Source organism: Podarcis gaigeae (genome assembly GCF_964106915.1).
Source record: "Podarcis gaigeae genome assembly, chromosome: 6".
Taxonomy (NCBI): Eukaryota; Metazoa; Chordata; class Lepidosauria; order Squamata; family Lacertidae; genus Podarcis; species Podarcis gaigeae.
The window spans coordinates 10,579,820-10,599,102 of NC_139682.1; the positions used below are offsets into that span (position 1 = coordinate 10,579,820).

Sequence of the window (19,283 nt, forward strand, 5' to 3'; positions counted from 1 at the left end):
CTGTTTGTCCTTTGTATTTTCTTATTGATATTCAACAAAGCAAACCACCAAACTGTTAAATCAATTGATGCCTATTTTGAACCAGTTGTTATCCAAGTCCAGGACAGCGATAACTTTGTGTCATCCATAATACAGCAGAGCTCTTGATCACATATCTCATAACAGTTTAAGAAGCAGAAGAATTCACTTTTTTTGTTTCAGTAAATGCCAACTGCCTAAGGGTTGAGGGGTAGGGAATGAGGCCCAAATGTTGAAGTCATGTGATTGTGTCATCATCTGCAGAAGTCTCAACCAATTCACACACTGCAATTTATGTATATGTGTTTCATCTCCTAGTACACTGCAAAAAACCCCTCAAATTACCTAAGCTCAACTACTCACAGGCCTATGCAAACCAGAGAAAGATCACAATACACTATGCATTTACATGAGACAGTTTGGAGGTCATACATAGGTAACAAGAGAAAATATATATATATATACATACTTTAGGAGTTCCAATGTTATTGTTCCCCGTGGCTCTGCTTCTACACTCTTCCCCCAGAACTTCAGTTTAGGGTAAATTGATCCGTGAAAAATGAAGTCTTGGTTTAAGCCTTCTGAATAAAAAGCACTGACAGGTGGGTGATGACTGACTTGTTCAGAAATAAACCTAAATCCTAAATCCTCCCTACAAAGAAGAAAAGGCAATGATCAGTATAAATGAGACAGAATACCAGTTCTGAATTACTGCTGTACAATCCAACTGCTCTCCCCTACAACAGCTGGAAATAACTCTGCCCCACTACCCATGTTACTTATTAGTAGATAAACCTATTTAAGCACGGTGATGAGGTAGATTTGTTGTTGTTGTTTAGTCGTTTAGTCGTCTCCGACTCTTCATGACCCCATGGACCAGAGAACGCCAGGCACCTCTGTCCTCCACTGCCTCCCGCAGTTTGGTCAAACTCATGCTGGTAACCTCAAAAACACTATCCAACCATCTCGTCCTCTGCCAAGGTAGATACTTGAGTATTAAGTACCAATATCATCACCAGCAAACTATATAATACCATTAATACAACAAAAACATGTCTACATGGGAATTTATGGCATTCTTGGCTTGGCACTTGAATATAAAACAACACAACGTACTATCACATACACACGCAAATATTTTGGGCGGTATTGCACCCTGCCAACCAGAGTTCACTGAGTGGGCCCGGTGTAACATCCTGAAGAGCCAAATGCCCTCTGAACATTGAGGGGGCCAGCCTCCCTCTAAAAAAACATAGGGGGCTCCGAAACTGCCCTTGCCCCTAGGAGCTGGGACATGCAAGGATTTTTGCTTGAGCAATGGGACTTTCTCCCTTATCTCTTACCCCCACCACCAAGGTGTGGAGCACAACAATGGATACAACCCCTTTCATTTGGTTTTCCACACCCTTCATCCATGTTTATCCACACCATCAGCTAAACAATGTAGTGCTAGAGAAGCCTGCGTGTAGTCAACATGGGGAGTGGGATTTCAAAAATCCCCCACTCCAGAGCCCATACAGAAATGCCATAAAAGGACAGTAAAGATTCCAGTAGGAGATTATGGTGTAGTTCATAAACAGCCCCAATAGTCTGGGGCCCTCCTGAGCACCCTCTTTATACCTCAAGAAAATCTTCTTAACATTCATATTTTGCACAATTTCTAAACAATTAGACGGCTGGTCAAACAGCATATCTGATACAGATCAGAGAGTTTTGGCTAACATTTGAAATAGTTTACATTAACAAAGACCAAGCAGACTTTAAGGTAAAGGTAAAGGTACCCCTGCCCGTACGGGCCAGTTGTGTCCGACTCTAGGGTTGTGCGCCCATCTCACTTATGAGGCCGGGGGCCAGCGCTGTCCAGAGACACTTCCGGGTCACATGGCCAGCGTGACGAAGCTGCTCTGGCGAGCCAGCAGCAGCGCAGCACACGGAAACGCCGTTTACCTTCCCGCTATAACGCGGTACCCATTTATCTACTTGCACTTAAAGGTGCTTTCAAACTGCTAGGTGGGCAGGAGCTGGGACCGAAAGACGGGAGCTCACCCCGCCGCGGGGCCGATCATGCGATCGGCAAGCCCTAGGCACTGAGGTTTTACCCACAGCGCCACCTGCGTCCCATAAGCAGACTTTACACTCCAAGAAAAACCCATTTTGTTCAAGCCAGTTGGAATGTGTATATCTCAAAGGAAAAACAAGACTCTGACAAAGTTGGTATTCTCACCTGATTAATTCGTATGTTTCTCCAAGAAGAGGGTTAAAGGGTTTGCCAGTTCTCTCCCACTGAGAGGCTACAGCAGAAACTGCAAAAGCAGCAACAGCCTGCAAAAAGCATAGTGGTAAGGAATCTTAATGTAAAACAAAAAACAATCCCAAATGGGCAATTATGATTTTTATATGCTGTAATAACTTTTCCTTTACTATTCTCAAATGGTGTTTAAATGTTCCCTAAACAAAAAAGACCAATTGCTTCTGGAGATGCAATCTTCTCTCTAAGCCACAGGTGAGGAACCTCTTCCAGCTGGACCTTTTGCTTCCCCAAGTGTCAAGAGTTTGATCCAATTTGACAAGTGGATGGGGCCACCAACTGGTTCATCACCTGGTGTCACCATGAATTAGGTGCATTTAACATCTATATTTGTAAGAGTTTTTAGTGCTGTGAGGATAGTGATGTCTAAATTATGAGTGCTAAAATTGTTGGGGTTTAATAAAACAACAAGATCCTTTACTGGATTTTAATTTCTATACTGTTACCTCTGGGATCTGGTATTCTGCCATTTAGCTCAGTTTGTGACAGATTTACAATAATTTTGAAAAGGTGCTGCTTCTGCAATGGTTGAGTGACCTGAAGATTTTATCATGATACTTACTGCAAATTGCTAAACACTCAAATAAGCAACTTATTGGGACATTCATATAAGCTTGCTTCCTATAAGCCCCCACAACTCTCTACGTAGGCAGGCAGCCAGCCATCTTAAATGCACGATGGAAAAAATTTGAAGGACAAAGCTGCATGATAGCTAACATTACCTGCATTCTTTCTACCGAGTTTGAATGACTGCATGCTTTATTAATGAGGTATGTGTGTTCCATATATTCCGTTATCCGCTGGAGGAAGCTCAAGGGTTCGTTGAAGGCAATGGGCATGGTTATCTTAGACAGCTCCTAAACAGTACAAGAGAAAATGCATACAATATGAATAAGAAACAAGGGCTTGAGCAACAATGATAAAATGCAGAGGCATGGTGTATAATGGAGCATGAGACATCAGCTAAAAATCACTGTCAGCCTCCTACTAAAGCAGCAGATATACAGAGAATGTGGTTAAAACAAAATTTAGAAAGCTTGCACTATCACAATAAGCATTCACGCCCCAGATGTCTTGTCATGTGTGCTAATGGCAAGAAAACACAAAAAGGTAAAAGAAATATTATTGTTAAATATCACCTGCTAGCTAGCCTCTCAATGCTGGGTAACTGTCTACATCAGGCAATTCATGGGACTGATCCACAGTAACAGACCAGTATCTTCAAAATATGGAATTATAATCACAGATACATAAATAATGTAATGTGAAAGCATAGTCTGAGGAAATATTTCAAATGTGTGCTCAACACGGAGCAATACATTAAGGATTTAATTTGTATCAGGACTACCTACCAAATCGTCACAAAAATCATTTAAAGAAAAAGATTGAAACTTAAAAAAAAACACTTTAAAAGGTGGGGAATAAGAGAGAAAAGAGGAAAAATTAGCAATTAGGACCAGAAGAGTCAAAGTGCTGCTATTTCATTTACAAAGCTATCACTGCCTTCATTACCAGAACAAAGAGCAGTAATAATATTATGTATTTTTTGTACTTCAGTATGGATAACAGAACAAGCCAATTTCACTCTTTGCTTTCTGCATTGTACCACAACAGTTCTGGTACTTCTATTTTGCATCTGCAAACTTGACCTTTGCCCTCACTAAGCAATGCAAATTTTATCAAAAGCACCACGTAAACTACATCAGTATGTGACAGTAACTCACCAGTCCAATGCATTTTTTTAAGATACTCCAGATACTGAAATCACTCCTAGTGAACATTGGTGCAGGTAATGATGTTCTGTAGAGGGGTGGTGGGGAGAGAGAATAGCAGGTTAAGACCACTACTGAACTCTTTTTGGTAAAAGCATCCATCTGCAACTGTCACTTCTAAGTCCCAACAATGTAGTCCTTACTCATGCAGAACTCCAATGAATTATCCAGGATTCCAGCACTTTGTCAAAACCACACAACTTTATGATGTTGCAAGAACAATCTTCTCACTGCTTACATGCATTTTTAAATACACTCAGAGGAAAAGACAAAGAAACTGATTCTAAGATTGTGATCTTAGGTATATCTACTTGAAATGAAAGATCCATTCAAAAGAATGAGACTGACGTACAAGTAAAATAAATGCAGGTTCTAGAACTAGTATTAACCATGCAGAAGAAAGCAAGACAAAGTCTTGACAGTGAAATTAGGCTGACAAGGTCACCTGACTGCATTAGACTAGAATATGAGCACTCTATTTGAACTAAAGCTAACAGGCAGCAATCTAACCAAGGCCACTCCAGGCCAGTTCACATGACGTGGCAGCCTTGAGTTCTCACTTGCTTACATATGGCAAGTAACAAGTGCCTGTACACAACCAAGTGAGTCATCCCCATTTTATTTAGTCAAGGAGATTAAGCAAACATACAAAACTTCATTTTGCTGCTTTCCAAAAGATGTGACTCCCCCATCTTCAATTTATCCATAGTGTTCTCAAGTGATGATGTGGGAGACAGCCTTTAAAACCAACAGTTGCTGCTAATTTTGTTATTCCTGCTGTTGTTATAAGCTGCTTTGTTTTCCTCTTTTCAAAAATAATTAGGTCAAAGTTTTAGAGAGAATTATTTTTGTTAAAAACAACCAAACAGAAATGTTTCAGGCTGCAGTACCACCCACAAGTAAGCTAGCTTCTGCTTCCCTTCCCTATCATAATTCTTAGAAGCGTTTCCTTAAGTTGTGTATATACAGTGGTACCTCCGGTTGCACACAGGATGCGTTCTGGAGCTCCGGTCAGATCCTGAGGAATTCACAACTGGAGATGCCTGTTCTGCGCATGCGTGCGGTACAGCAATTTTGCGTGTGACGAAACCCAGAAAAATACTTCCGGGTTTGCCACATTCGCGTCCTGAAGGATACGCAACCAGAGGTGTGCGTATCCAGAGGTACCACTGTAGATGTATTTAAGCCTCTCTTCCCAGGAAGTGGCAAGGTTGCTAAATGGATGTCCAAACAAAATAACCTGCTATGATTTGCATGAACCAGATAGTAATTGCTGTTAGGCCGGCTTTGGAGAATACCTGTGTTTCTTGATTCCATTCTCTTGCACTGGTCCATCGCCATTGTGTCTTCCAGTTCTATTACTTTGGTGGGCATCCACATCGACTTTATGAATTGCTTCTGAAAACTCACCTGAAGAATTATCAGAATCAAAGCCTGTGTAAATAAAGTGCAAAAATTTGTCTTTAACTAGGAACTAGTAAAGGCAAGGATGCTAAAGGCACGATCAATTTGAATAATACAAAGCACATGTATTTCTTCTTCAAAATGCTGGCACCTTATTTTACTAAGCTAGTACCCAACTGATTTGTGTTATAGTCACTAATGCAATTAACCCAAGTGTGGAGTATGTGTGTACATGCATGGCTGGAATAACTAAATTTTATTTTACTCCAATATGAAAGAATGTGCATTTGAAACATTCCAAACTACCTCTTGTGCTTGATTAATCCCCCTCCCTCGTAACTACCTGTACTTCTGCCAATCAGCTACAATGGCCAGCTGGCTTACACACACAAAATATATTTTATTGGGAGGATAGTCATTCTGAGCAGAGAGCAAGCTTGGTATTCTAGAACACAGATGGGCAGTCGTTGGCACAGAGGCTGTATGCAACCCTGCCCTTATTTGATGCAGAACCCAACATCTCCTGAAGCTGTTTCATTCTTCCTCTGTATTCCTCCCTCCATCCTTGTTTGGCCTGGCTTTTTAAAGAACCACTTCCCCCTTTCAATGTAGTTTCAGAAAAAGTTGAAGGGGCAGACTTAGGGAAAAGATGTCCCCTCCGAACATGAGCTGTCTGAGAACAAACTGGTAAACTATATGTATTATACATAACGACTTGCTTTACTAAGAAATAAATAAATCCTCAGTATACACATTTAAGAGTAATCCCATCAACCCAATAGGGCTTAATTATGAGTAGACTTGCACACATGTAAGCAAGGAGAGAAATGTCAAATAGTGCCCCAAGATAACAACATCATCCCTGATGTGGCAGCACTTCATGTCTGCTCCACCACATCACTGTTAAAAGGAAATTCTGGAGTTTGTAGCAATACTGTGGCTGAGATGGACATGCAACTTTCCTGATTTTGCACTGATCATATCAATATGGACTTCCTGGGGAGCCAATGTTCCTTAGAATTAATTCTGGCTCCTAAAAGTTGATATATTTTCCCCAACACTGTCCATGAGTGACTAAAAGTAAAGTAGCCCAAACTAATCCTAATTCCACATATATGCTGATGGGTGCTGAAATGACAGTGATTGCCCAGGAACAAGACCTTCAGTGCATAGGAGACAGCTCAATGAAGATGTTGACCCAGTGCATGGCAGCTGTGAAAACGACAAATGTCACGCTAGGGATCATTGGGTGTGGGGATAAAATAAAGCTGCAAGTACATAATGTCATTATGCAAAGCTATGCTGCAACCACGTTTGAAATATTGTGTACAATCCTGGTCATCTGCCTCAAAAAGGATTTTATAGAAATGGAAAAGGTTCATAAAAAAGGAACCAAAATGATCAAGGAGATGGAGAATTCTCAATGAGGAACAGTTACAACATTTGGGGCATAATTTCAATGAACTGTTCCACAGGGTGGGTGCCACTACCGAGAAGGCCCTCTTCCTGGTTTTCTGCAACTTCACTTCCCTCACTGAGAGAAGTGAAGCTGCAGGGAACCAGGAAAAGGGCATTCCTAGTAGTGGAACCCGCCCTGTGGAACACCCTGCCATCAGATATCAATGAGATAAAGAACTACACAACATTTAGAAGACATCTGAAGGCAGCCCTCTATGGAGAAGTTTTTGAATGTTTGATGTTTTATTATATTTTTATATTTTGCTGGAAGCCACAGAGAGTGGCTGGGGAAACCCAGCAAGATAGGCGGGGTATTATTATTATTATTAACTCTAAAGTGTTTAGGAAAAAGTCAAAAAGGATATTATAAAGGTGTGCAATGTATGTACACAATGTGTACACAATGTATGCACAATGTGAACAAATTAGACAGCAAAAAAACACCATGTCTCTTAAAATACTAGAACTTGGGTAAATCCAAAGAGGCTGAATGTTGAAAGATTTGAAACAGACAAAAAGAGCTAATTCTGCACACAGTATATAGTTAAACTCTAGAATATGCTAGCACAAGAGGTAGTGATGGTCTCCAACCTGGATGGCTTTAATAGAGGATTAGACAAATTCAGGTATGAGAAGGCTACTAATGGCTGCTAGCCACAATGGCTTAGTTCTACTTACACAGTTGGAGACAGAATGCGTCTGAATACCAGTTTCTGAAAAGGCAAGTGGGGAAAGTGCTCTTGCACTCAAATCCTTCTTGCAGGCTTCCCATGGGCATTTGGCTGGGCACTGTGAGAATAGGATGCTGAACTAGACAGGTGTTTGGCTCAATAAAGTAGGGCTTTTATTATGATCTTATGATAAGACAGACTGGATCACATGTTTAAAGGTTAGTATAATCCTCCTTAGCTATCCTTTGAGCCAGGGGTCAGCAAACTTTTTCAGCAGGGGACCGGTCCACTGTCCCTCAGACCTTGTGGGGGGCTGGACTATATGGGGGGGTAAACAAATTCCTATGCCCCACAAATAACCCAGAGGTGCTTTAAAAATAAAAGCACACATTCTAGTCATGTAAAAACACCAAACAGGCCCCACAAATAATCCAGAAATGCATTTTAAATAAAAGGACACATTCTACACATGTAAAAACACACTGATACCCGGAATGTCTGTGGGCCGGATTTAGAAGGCGATTGGGCCAGATCTGGCCCCCAGGCCTTAGTTTGCCTACCCATGAGCTATACATTAGCACTGGGTGTGGAAATAACCAAGGGTGGCATTAAAAGCCAACAATCAAAGTTTAATGCAGTATACTTCCAAGAATATTCCCCAAGCTATTGCCAAAAACAGCACAATTGAATCAAATCAAAAACTCAGAAATGCATTTTCCTTTTCAAATGTCTTTCTTGGCATAGAACATGTAAACAAAACTGAATTGCTTTGAATTTGTTCTTTTCTTAACAAAAATATTCTCCCTACCCAAGAATATTCTGTAAACTGCATAAGGGACAGCATTCTGAAATGAAGTTTCCTATTAATATATTCTACCAATTAACCCTATTCTCTCCCCTTCCCCACTTTGCACTCCCTTCCAAGTTTAGAGAAGACTGAGATACAGGATCTCATCCTTTGTCGACAATGGACATTTGACCCTTCTAGCATTTTACCTGGAGAGAATCTGGCAACAGATATAGGCATTCACTCCTAAACAGACAAATAAGCAGACTCATGTACTCGTGTAATTCTTTCATTCACTCATCTGGCAGAGAAGCATATGTCAAAGTTGTCACTGCAGTGATAGTCAACATAGGCAGTGATCTATTAAGAAGCCAGTCTAGGCTGACTGATATATCTGCAAGCACAGTGGAAGCCTGGAATCCAGGCAGCACAAATGCAGTGTGCACTGCTAAAGTTCCAGTATGACTAGTGTCCTGTGTGCTACCAAAAAGTGAGAAGACATGCATGTGCTTTCCATTAGTATAGAACTAAGGAATGACTTTCCTCACTAGTAGATGTCAGGAAAACATGTTTCAGGATGCAGCTTCTGGGCCAATCTACCACCCCCCTATGATCCACACAAGAAATCCACAAGTGAGCAACCTATACAAGCTTTCAATGATGAATTTGGAAAACTGAACTATAGATATGTGCTAATACAGTTTAATAGGCAAGAAGAGCAGCCACTGGAAAAGTGTGATAGAAGTGTATTATGTAGCACTCTTAAGTGACCAGAAGATACTTTGGTCATACCTTTACCTTGCTAGAATAAAAATGTCATGGCCCTTTACAGCACACTAGTTGAGCATAAAATGATTTGAAGGTTTGATATGCAGGGCATAGTAGATGCTGCAAGTTCCATAGTTAAGAACCACAAGAATAGGAAATATACCTCCCCACTGACTTTATACATCAACTCATAATGTAAGGTGGGTTTGAAACAAAGCCTATAGAGGTTCTAAACACTACCCATGTCAACAGAATTACAAACCTATTCAGCATTGGTAGAGAGATCCAACCACAGAAACCAACACAAAAATTCAGCAGAACACTTCTTGTGAAATCTAGACAATAATAAAGATTAAAATATACCCCGTAATCAACTTTTTCTAAAATGTCCTTTTCAATTTCTTCCATCGTTTTGATTAATGTACTGATCTCTCTATCAAATCCAGGCAAGTAGTAATTCAACTGAACATTAGCTGGTCACGCAGAAAGTATCACACACTCACTGTGTGCTCCTTTCTTCTTGTTGTGTGGGATTGCTGCAGCTTCTAAGGGCCATTCCCTTCCATGATAGAAAAATGAAGTTCACTCTTTAAAGGTGTACAGTCAACTAAAAAAACCACAGCCAACTGTAGATTCTTGATGTGTATGCCTATACAACGTACACATCACAGAACACACAGAGCACATTCATGTCTTGCATTTTTAGGTGTACATTTTAAATGTAAGGTGTAAAGCTCCCTAATGACTTTATTTTAAAAACAACAACCTTGTATTGGTTTGAATAAATGCCACCACCACCCCCCAATAAAAATCTGGCTTCTAAAAACCTTAGTGCAGCCTCTAACTGTGTAGAGAAGCTTTCATTTAAGATATCTCATTTTACAGTTGCGGCCTACGTTCAAGGGTGGCTTATATTCGGCCCAATATGTACTGTATTTATTTGTTACAAAAAACGAGCAGCTGCATCTCAAGGGACAGCAGCTAAAAGCTTGGTAAAGCATGTGTTAACTGTTTCATCAATGCAGCATCACAGTCTTACATAAATATTATGACACTGAAGGTTAACCCATGAGTAAGAATGTTGAGATTTGCTATGTGCACTATCATTTAGGCATTGGAAAAGGTAGCATTAGTCTTCAATAATGAACTCCTATAGCAACTGATGATTTGGGTTAGAAATCTACAGCCACGTATTGTGGGAAAGAGAGAAAACATACTGTAAAAGTTGCCACAAAAATCACATATTGATTTGCCCTCATTTCCCTGTTCTTGTTGTTGTTTTAAAAAGACCACAAACAACCTTACCAGCCTTTGCAAAAAACAGATTTGGGATTCAGATCATACACAGTAATTTGCTCTAAATTATAGGCCAACTCCTATAAAAGCCAGTGGTGATTGGTATCCTGCTGAAAGTCAACAGGAACTCCATTTACTCTGCAATGATTTGATAGGCCCAGGATTTGCTCTTTCAACATCCTACTTTTTTCCTGCTTACTAAGACAATGAGCACAGTAAGTGGAAGCTATGATACTTCAATGAAGAAATGATCCATGCCATTATGTTTGGTGCCAATACAACTACATCACTACCCAAGATTAAAGGTAAAGGTACCCCTGACCATTAGGTCCAGTCATGAACGACTCTGGGGTTGCACGTTCATCTCACTCTATAGGCCGAGGGAACCGGTGTTTGTCCGCAGACAGCTTCCGGGTCATGTGGCCAGCATGACTAAGCCGCTTCTGGTGAACCAGAGCAGCGCACAGAAATGCTGTTTACCTTCCCGCCAGAGCAGTACCTATTTATCTACTTGCACTTGACATGCTTTTGAACTGCTAGGTGGGAAGCTGGGACCGAACAAAGGGAGCTCACCCCGTCGCGGGGATTCGAACTGCCAACCTTCCGATCGGCAAGCCCCAGTCTCTGTGAAATAGACCACAGCGCCACCCGCACCCAAGATTAGGAGCAACCTAATAAAAAAACACATTCAATATCTTCTACTGACCACAGGGCAGAATAATCTGTTAATGAAATCGTAAGGAGCCAAATTTTCCATGTTGCTTAAGTAGGATCAGGTTGGAAGTAAGGACGTAACCTAATGGTAGTTAACACAGTAATTGGGTTGTTTGCCCAGGGTCAATAAATAATATATTGTGTGATGTGCCATGTGTTTTAAAGAAATGGGGCAGGTGGTTGATATTACTAACCTATCCATGTAGTTTGCATTAGCTAGAGCCACAAGGAAAACCAATACAATCAAATGTAGTATCTGACTAGGCTTGGACTGGTTTTCACTTTGTGTGTTGTTACTTGGGTCTAGCCACCTAAAAGGGGCTCCATTTAGAAAAAGAGAGATAACATGTTTCAGACCCCATCAGAAGCACAACCCACTGATTCTACACAATGAATTACTAAGATTATAAAAGAGGTTTTCAAACTGTCCTCTTTCAAGGAATCATTTCACACAGAGTTGATTGGCAAAAACTCCTTGCATTACAATGGATTCTGGGCAGGGTGGCCAGATGAAAAAGAAGACAGGCTGCACCTGCTGAAATTATACCTTCTCAATATCTATTGTCTCCCCACACCCCCAGTCTGGCCACCTAAGTTCTGAGGCATGTTTAAGCATGCAGAATCAGTTCACACTGAATGATGATCAGAGGCCTATTCAACCTCATCACTCTGTGTGTGTAAACTCAAAGTGTATCACAGGCTGTATAGCACTTTGCTGTGATTGGCCATTGTAGGGGAAGATTGTGAGAAATGGGAAAGCTGTCTTTCAGGGATGATTGTCCACTGTTTCTGATGTTCTGTGAGGAACTTGAGTAAGCTTCTGAGAAATCTAGAGTTCCCTAGAATGCAGTTCAAAAAACAAAGATAAAGCATAAAGCAACACGTACTACATGGGTAAAATAAAATTTAAAGGCCTATCTTCCTTTTTTAGTGTGTGTCATATATGCTGGTGGTAGATAATGGAACCAGGGCCCTACGCTTGACAATATCAATATTAAAGTTGGGTCTAACCAACAAAATAATATTGTCTGAATACTGATTTTTTTAAAAAAAATGTTGTTGTTTTTTAAATTTTTCTTGTTACTTCAGAATCTAACTCTGACTGAATATGTGGATCTTAAAAACCTATTTTAGAAAAAGCAAGTTTATGCTATCATAAGCATATACAAACACGGTACAATCACATCATTGTACACCTGGAAATCTATAATCTCTGCACAGGACTAACTGCTCCCATGGCTGCTAAATAGAGAATTTGGGTAATGTGGAGAAAAACACTAACCCAAACAATATCTGGATTTAGCAAGAATGTGACCAGCTCAAAAGATCATATTGACAGAATTTCTGCACACAAACAGTTTAGCTACTGCTTCACATGTTTTAAAGCATCTGTAACATGCATAAGCAATGTGAGGAGGGATCTGCTTTTTCTGCTTCAGTATACTTAAATAGATGCAAAATTAAAAGCAAAGTACAGCACCAGCACACAATACATCTGGAACAAAACACTGCTGGAAAAGCATTGACATATCGGCTTTACTTTTCTTTTTAATGTCTAGTATTGCCCTGAGCCCTCTTAATACAGCAGGATACAAAAGCAGAAAGCCAACATAAGCTAGAGGATGGACTGTTGGACTGAGGATGTGCAGACCTCAGTTCAAATCCTGACTAAAAGCCGTGAACCTCACTTTGCATCAGTCACATACAGTCAACTAAATTACCTCAAACAACTGTTGTGAAGACAGATAGTGTAACTGTTGTGCTCAGTGTTACTGAGACGTCTGGTTTAGTTGGGATTCTGTACATGCCCTGTAGACCCTCCAAGTAATTAAGCGCACGTTAGCCTAGTGCAGGGATGTCCAACACATCAATCGCGATCTACTGGTCGATTCCTGCAAGGTTTTGGTCGATCGCTGGCCCCACCCCCTCTCCCTGTTCTGTAACATTATTGTTACAGAAGGGAAGCTGGAGTTTAGAAACGGAGTGATCGTAAGGTTAGTGGCTGCTGCTGTTCCTCCCTCAGAAGAGCTGCAAAAAAGTCCCTAACCCCCCCCACACACACACACAGTTTGACCTGAACCCCTAAAAAACGGGGGTAGATTTTAATTTTGAAAGTAGATGGCCACCCCTGGCCTAGTGCAAAGTCCTCAGTGGTGTACAATGATCTCCAGATTAAGGCACCCAAATTTAGCCTCTGTGAATACACATCATTTGTGTGCAGAGTGCCCATTCAGTACACCAGTGGAGTGTGTCAGTGGAACGGAAAAACACCAGACAGTTCTTTATGCTGGTCAGTGACCAAAATAAAGTTTGATACAGACAGTTCTAGGTAGGGTCAGTGCCTTTACTGACAGTGTAATGCAAAGGTACAACCTACAAAGGTTATTTATTTTCCTACATTTTTAGTCCGTTCTTTCTGCAAGAAACTCAAGAGAGCATGTCTTGTTACATTCCCTGCTCCCCTTTATTCTCACAGCAATCCTGGGAAATAGTGCAAACTGCACACAGTGACTTTTGTAACTAAACCAAGCAGAATTTGAACCTCAATTTCCCTGGTCCAAGTCCAACACTTTGTCCACCCACCATGTTTTCCCCACCACAACTTCACCAATGCAACATTTTAGATTTTTGTGACCACGCAAAGCTTACTTTTTCCTTTTCTTTCCCCTCTATTTAACTTACAAGGGGAAAAATAACCACATACTGAAACAGAGGTAACAGGTGGTGTGATCCTGTTCTATTATTTCTTGGTGCAACTGCTAAAGGTGATGTCACTCATTAATCCACAGTGCTGAATCAGAGCATTCCCATAAGTGTAATTACCTAATGATAATCAGATCCCAAGGTGTCATAACACCTAATTTGGGAACAATAATAGTAGTGTTCATGGGGAGCTTGGGTGATTAATCTGAAGAGCTACTTTTAGCACATGTGTCAAACACATGAGAGGCACTCTCAAATGTGCTGTACAAAACAATAGCAAGTCTTTAACTGCCGATTCAAACAAGATACAAAGTTAAGAAGAAATGTTAAAAGCTGTGCATGCTTGTGAAGATAGGATCAGACAACCAAGAAAGAGCTGTAAGAATGATCTGTAAGGTTTTACTAGGACTTTAGATCCTGGGCATCATAAAAAAAATTGGTACAATGTTTTCAAATATCCTTTTAATAAAACTTGCAGAAGGGTAGGTGTGTTATTCTGTTGCAACAAACAGAGAGTCTTGTGGCACCTAAAAATCTAACAAATTTAATATGGCAAGGGTCACCAACATGGCATCCACAGCCACCAGTTTGCCCACCAGTACCTCCTATTGTGCTTGAGAAAGGAGTTTAAAAATATTCCCACAAAAATCCACATTGTCCCACCTACACTGAACATGCCTTCTTAAACCATGCTGACATTTAACTTGACCTGAGCATTATATGCCCACCCTTCCACCTATTATTTCATTTTTATTTTACAAAATTTGTACACCACTTGATTACAGTAAAACTTCTAAGTGGTCTACAAAAAATATAAAAATTATAAAAAACCCAATTTAAAACATTTGAAAATAACTAAAATTTAGAGTAAAAAATATTCAAAAATGACTGTATATGTTTCTGGATAGGTTTCCCTAAACAAAAAAGTTTGCCTAACGAAAAACCAGGCACTGAAAAGAGTACAGCAAAGGCACCTGCATGATGACAGGATATTTTATTTTTTTAAAAAAATGATATTTATTAAAGTTTCAAGAATTACAAAAAGAAAAAATGAACATACCACGTTAAACAAAAACCAAGCAACACACCACAATATATAAAAAAGGAAAAAAAGAAAAAGAAAACCCATTAAACAAAATCAAAGTTAGAAAAAAGAAAAAGCATCAAATCTCCTTTCTATTCTTTCATTAGCTTGTTTCCTTGACCTCCTCACACCTCCCTTTTTTGTATTCTAGGTTGATTGTCTATTTCAGCAAATCCTTTCCCTCTTTTAAAATTTTTGTCCTGTAAATTGTCTTAATATAATGTAATTTTACTTTTTCTCCTTTCACCAATTAACAGTCAGTTATTCCCAAATCCTTTATATCATTCCTGCTAAAATCATATAATATTATTCCAACATCCTTCTAACAAATATTAATTTTACAGTGTCTCTGTAAATAGTCTTTAACTTTCTTCCAGTCTTCTTCCACTGACTCTTCTCCCTGATCTCGGATCCTGCCAGTCATTTCCGCCAATTCCATGTAGTCCATCACCTTCATCTGCCATTCTTCCCGGGTGGGTAGATCTTGTGTCTCCCAATACTTTGCAATAAGTATTCTTGCTGCTGTTGTAGCATACATAAAGAAAGTTCTGTCCTTCTTTGACACCAATTGGCCGACCATGCCCAGGAGAAAGGCCTCTGGTTTCTTCAGAAAGGTATATTTAAATACCTTTTTCATTTCATTATAGATCATCTCCCAGAAGGTCTTAATCCTTGGGCACGTCCACCAAAGGTGAAAGAATGTACCTTCAGTCTCTTTACATTTCCAACATTTATTATCGGGCAAATGATAGATTTTTGCAAGCTTGACTGGTGTCATGTACCACCTGTATATCATTTTCATTATATTCTCTCTTAAGGCATTACATGCCGTGAGTTTCATACCTGTGGTCCATAACTGTTCCCAGTCAGCAAACATAATATTATGTCCAACGTCTTGTGCCCATTTAATCATAACAGATTTCACCGTTTCATCCTGAGTATTCCATTTCAACAGCAGGTTATACATTCTTGACAAGTTCTTAATTTTAGGATCTAGCAGTTCTGTTTCCAATTTTGATTTTTCCACCTGGAAGCCAATTTTTTTGTCCAAATTATATGACTCCATTATCTGGTAATAATGAACCCAATCTCGCACTCTATTTTTTAGTTTTTCAAAACTCTGCAATTTTAGTCTGTCTCCCTCTTGTTCCAAAAGATGGCAGGAAATTTCAAAGTGTAGGTGCTACCACACTTTCTTAGAATTGTGGAATGAGTATTATGTGGCAGCTGTAACAGCACCAGCTCTGCAGATGAAAGCAGTCAACTGGGCACATATTAGGTAAGGTGAACCCACAAGTAAACGATTCCTAAGACATTAGGGACTCTACATATCAACAGTTACCACTCTGAACTTGATCTGGTAACAAATCAGCAAGTGATGCAGATCTCAGGAGCAGAGGGGATATATGCTGATAGGGTCTCACTCTTGTCAGTAATTGCACTGCACCATCCTGTATTAATTGTAGTTTCCAGGTCTAGCATAAGGGGAGCTCCACAGAAAGTGCACTGCAGTAATTCAATCTTGAAGTCACCAGGTTCCTGAACTACTGTGGCCATGCCCTCCGGGTCCTGGAAAGGCTGAAGTTGTTGTACTAAGCACAGCTGGTAAAAAGCACTTCTAGCCACTGGTTACTTGGGTCTCCAGTGACATAGCTAGATTTTGAAGCATGCCTGCTCCTTCAGGGATAATGCAAGCCCACCCAAAACAACAAATTGACCAGTTTTTCAGACATAGGAACTACTTGTCCACAGTGCCTCCAGGATTCAAGCCAGGCTTATTTTCCCCTCACCCATCACACCACTGCATCTCAGGTACAGTGGTACCTCGGGTTACAGATGCTTCAGGGTACAGACTCAACTAACCCAGAAATAGTACCTTGGGTTAAGAACTTTGCTTCAGGATAAGAACAGAAATCATGTGGCGGCAGCGCGGCGGCAGCAGGAGGCCCCTTAGCTAAAGTGGTACCTCAGGTTAAGAACAGTTTCAGGTTAAGAATGGACCTCCGAACGAATTAAGTTCTTAACCCAAGGCACAACTGTACTGGTCAAGCGGCCTATCCTGATTCAAATGTTATAGTGAAACAAATCAAGAGTGTCACCAGCATACTGATAGCATCTTGCCCTAAAACACCTAATGACTGCTCTATATAGATATTAATTAACACTGGAGATAAAGTAGTGCTTTGCAGGACCCCATGACATAATTACGGGGGGGGGGGGGTCGTCGTCAGCAAAAAGCACTCTCTTAATGTTACTCTCTGGACCTGGACCAGATTCACTACAGCACAGTGCCCCCAATTCCTATTCTATGGAGCTGGTCCAGGAAGATGTATGGTCATAAAATTTTGTAAACTAGAGTATTATTATTATTATTATTATTATTATTATTATTATACATAACTAAATAAATATACAGCCATTTAATACACTGCCGTCAAAGCCTGGCAACCACCATTGACAGTGCCACCATAATAAACTTTTGTAAACTAGAGTCCACATTATCAGATACAGTGGTGCCTCGCAAGACGGAATTAATTCGTTCCGCGAGTCTCTTCGTCTTGCGGTTTTTTCGTCTTGTGAAGCACCCCTATTAGCGGCTTAGTGGATTAGCGCTATTAGCGGCTTAGCGGCTATTAGCGGCTTAGAAAAAGGGGGGGGGCGGAAAAAACTCGCAAGACTTGTAAGACTCGCAAGCCCATAGGGAAATTCGTCTTGCAAAGCACTTCAAAAGACGGAAAACTCTTTCGTCTAGCGAGTTTTTCGTCTTGCGAGGCATTCGTCTTGCGGGGCACCACTGTATTTATTTAGTTATTGTTATGTATAATGCATACGCATTCCGATTTAAAAGTTGGTAAACATTTCATACCAAAACTCTAGTCCATGGGCATAGCCAAGGGAGGCAGGGGGAAAAACTGCCCCCCAATCAAATAAATAAAAATACTTGACCAATTGTATCACAGGTAACTCAGTTCTGCCCCACCCCCCAAATAAATCCTGGCTACACCCATGCTCTAGTCAGGTGAGCTCAAGATGAATGAGTAAATTGGCAGCAGCTACATAAACTTAGCTAACTGAAAATAATCAGACAAAATGCCAGTTACCAATAACTACCGACTTAGCCAAGATGCAGGATATTGCCCAAATTTCAAAAACAAACTTTGGATATTACAGTTTGTTTTTCATTTTGTTGAAGGATTTAATTCCAAAGCTGACTTATACTGAACTGTAAAAAAGAAAGCTATGTACAACACCATATACTTAAGCACATTTTACCCCTGAATAATTTTTGGCACTATGGCTTACCTTTCACAAATATAAAATCCTCAGCACCCTCAACAAATTACAGGTCCCAGGATTTGAATAGTGTGTGTTTTAAATGTATGGCATGTACACAGAACAGTGAGGAAAGACTGTGAGCATGATGAAAAAGTCAGGCTATTTCATAGCTAGAAACCTTATAGTAGATTTTTAAAAAAAAAGAAACACATACAGACATCACATTAAATAAAAAATCTGAATCCATGGAATATGCAAACTGGAAAATGCTGGTCACTTGCAATTCTCAAAGCACCAGCTGGGCCAACTTAGGAAAGAGCATTGCTACTTATCTTAAGTTGACACTATTGTTACACCTCTTCAGGAATATTTTGGGAGACTAGAGAGAAAAAACAGAGCAGAAACAGTTTTGTTTCTTGAGAGGCTTATCAACCATGACTAAGAGGACATTATTTAACTCCTTAACTTCATAATAATGAACTTGTATTAACTTCATAATACAAAGATACAAGAAAAGTTTAATAGCTTTTAAGAATGGATGAACTTCACCATAAGAAAAAGAGAGAAAAGGTGACTTACTAGCAAATTTGTTTTTAGATGTCTTCTTCCTCTTCCACATCCTGTAAAGTAAACCTAGCTGCTCCTGACTAATCTCCACCTCCGTGAAATCCCAGAGGCAAACTACAGCCTGCGTCAGAATACAAAAGGAATAAGGCCGCCCTTTTTACATGTAACCATTTACATAAGTGTCAGGTCAGTAAGATGGAGGCTGAATCATAGAAAATCAAACCAGGAATCTTTAGAACAGGGCAACTAAGAAGGAAACCATATAGAAGAATCACCACAGTGAAAGGTGAATCCTTCATAGGCTGTTTGTCTCAAGTCACAACACAATGAAGACAAATATTTTTCAACAGATAAAATGTTAAAATCTTCCACACAAGATATGCCTTCTACTAATTATAATGCAATACATTTGGAATGCAAAATATGTAGAAGCCTACAAGTCATCAACAGAAGGCTC

At 40.0% G+C, this 19,283-nt stretch overlaps 1 protein-coding gene and 1 long non-coding RNA gene across 4 annotated transcripts in view; both read right to left on the reverse strand.

Moving 5' to 3' along the window:
* Positions 1–19,283, reverse strand: part of LOC310847283 — a 66,725-nt gene that overhangs the window by 35,521 nt on the left and 11,921 nt on the right. The gene's annotated exons all lie outside the window — the stretch shown is intronic.
* OSBPL2 (oxysterol binding protein like 2) overlaps positions 1–19,283 on the reverse strand; it is a 72,331-nt gene that overhangs the window by 13,845 nt on the left and 39,203 nt on the right. For 2 of the 3 annotated variants that reach the window (XM_083744485.1, XM_083744486.1), the window contains 5 exons: positions 5,397–5,532; positions 4,051–4,126; positions 3,049–3,183; positions 2,243–2,340; positions 488–670 (listed from right to left, as the gene is read on the reverse strand). In XM_083744485.1, the coding sequence (XP_083600611.1) occupies positions 488–670; positions 2,243–2,340; positions 3,049–3,183; positions 4,051–4,126; positions 5,397–5,532 (628 nt within the window). Of the gene's footprint in view, positions 1–487; positions 671–2,242; positions 2,341–3,048; positions 3,184–4,050; positions 4,127–5,396; positions 5,533–18,838; positions 18,964–19,283 lie in introns of those variants that run through there. The other variant, XM_083744484.1, reaches the window with a different exon arrangement.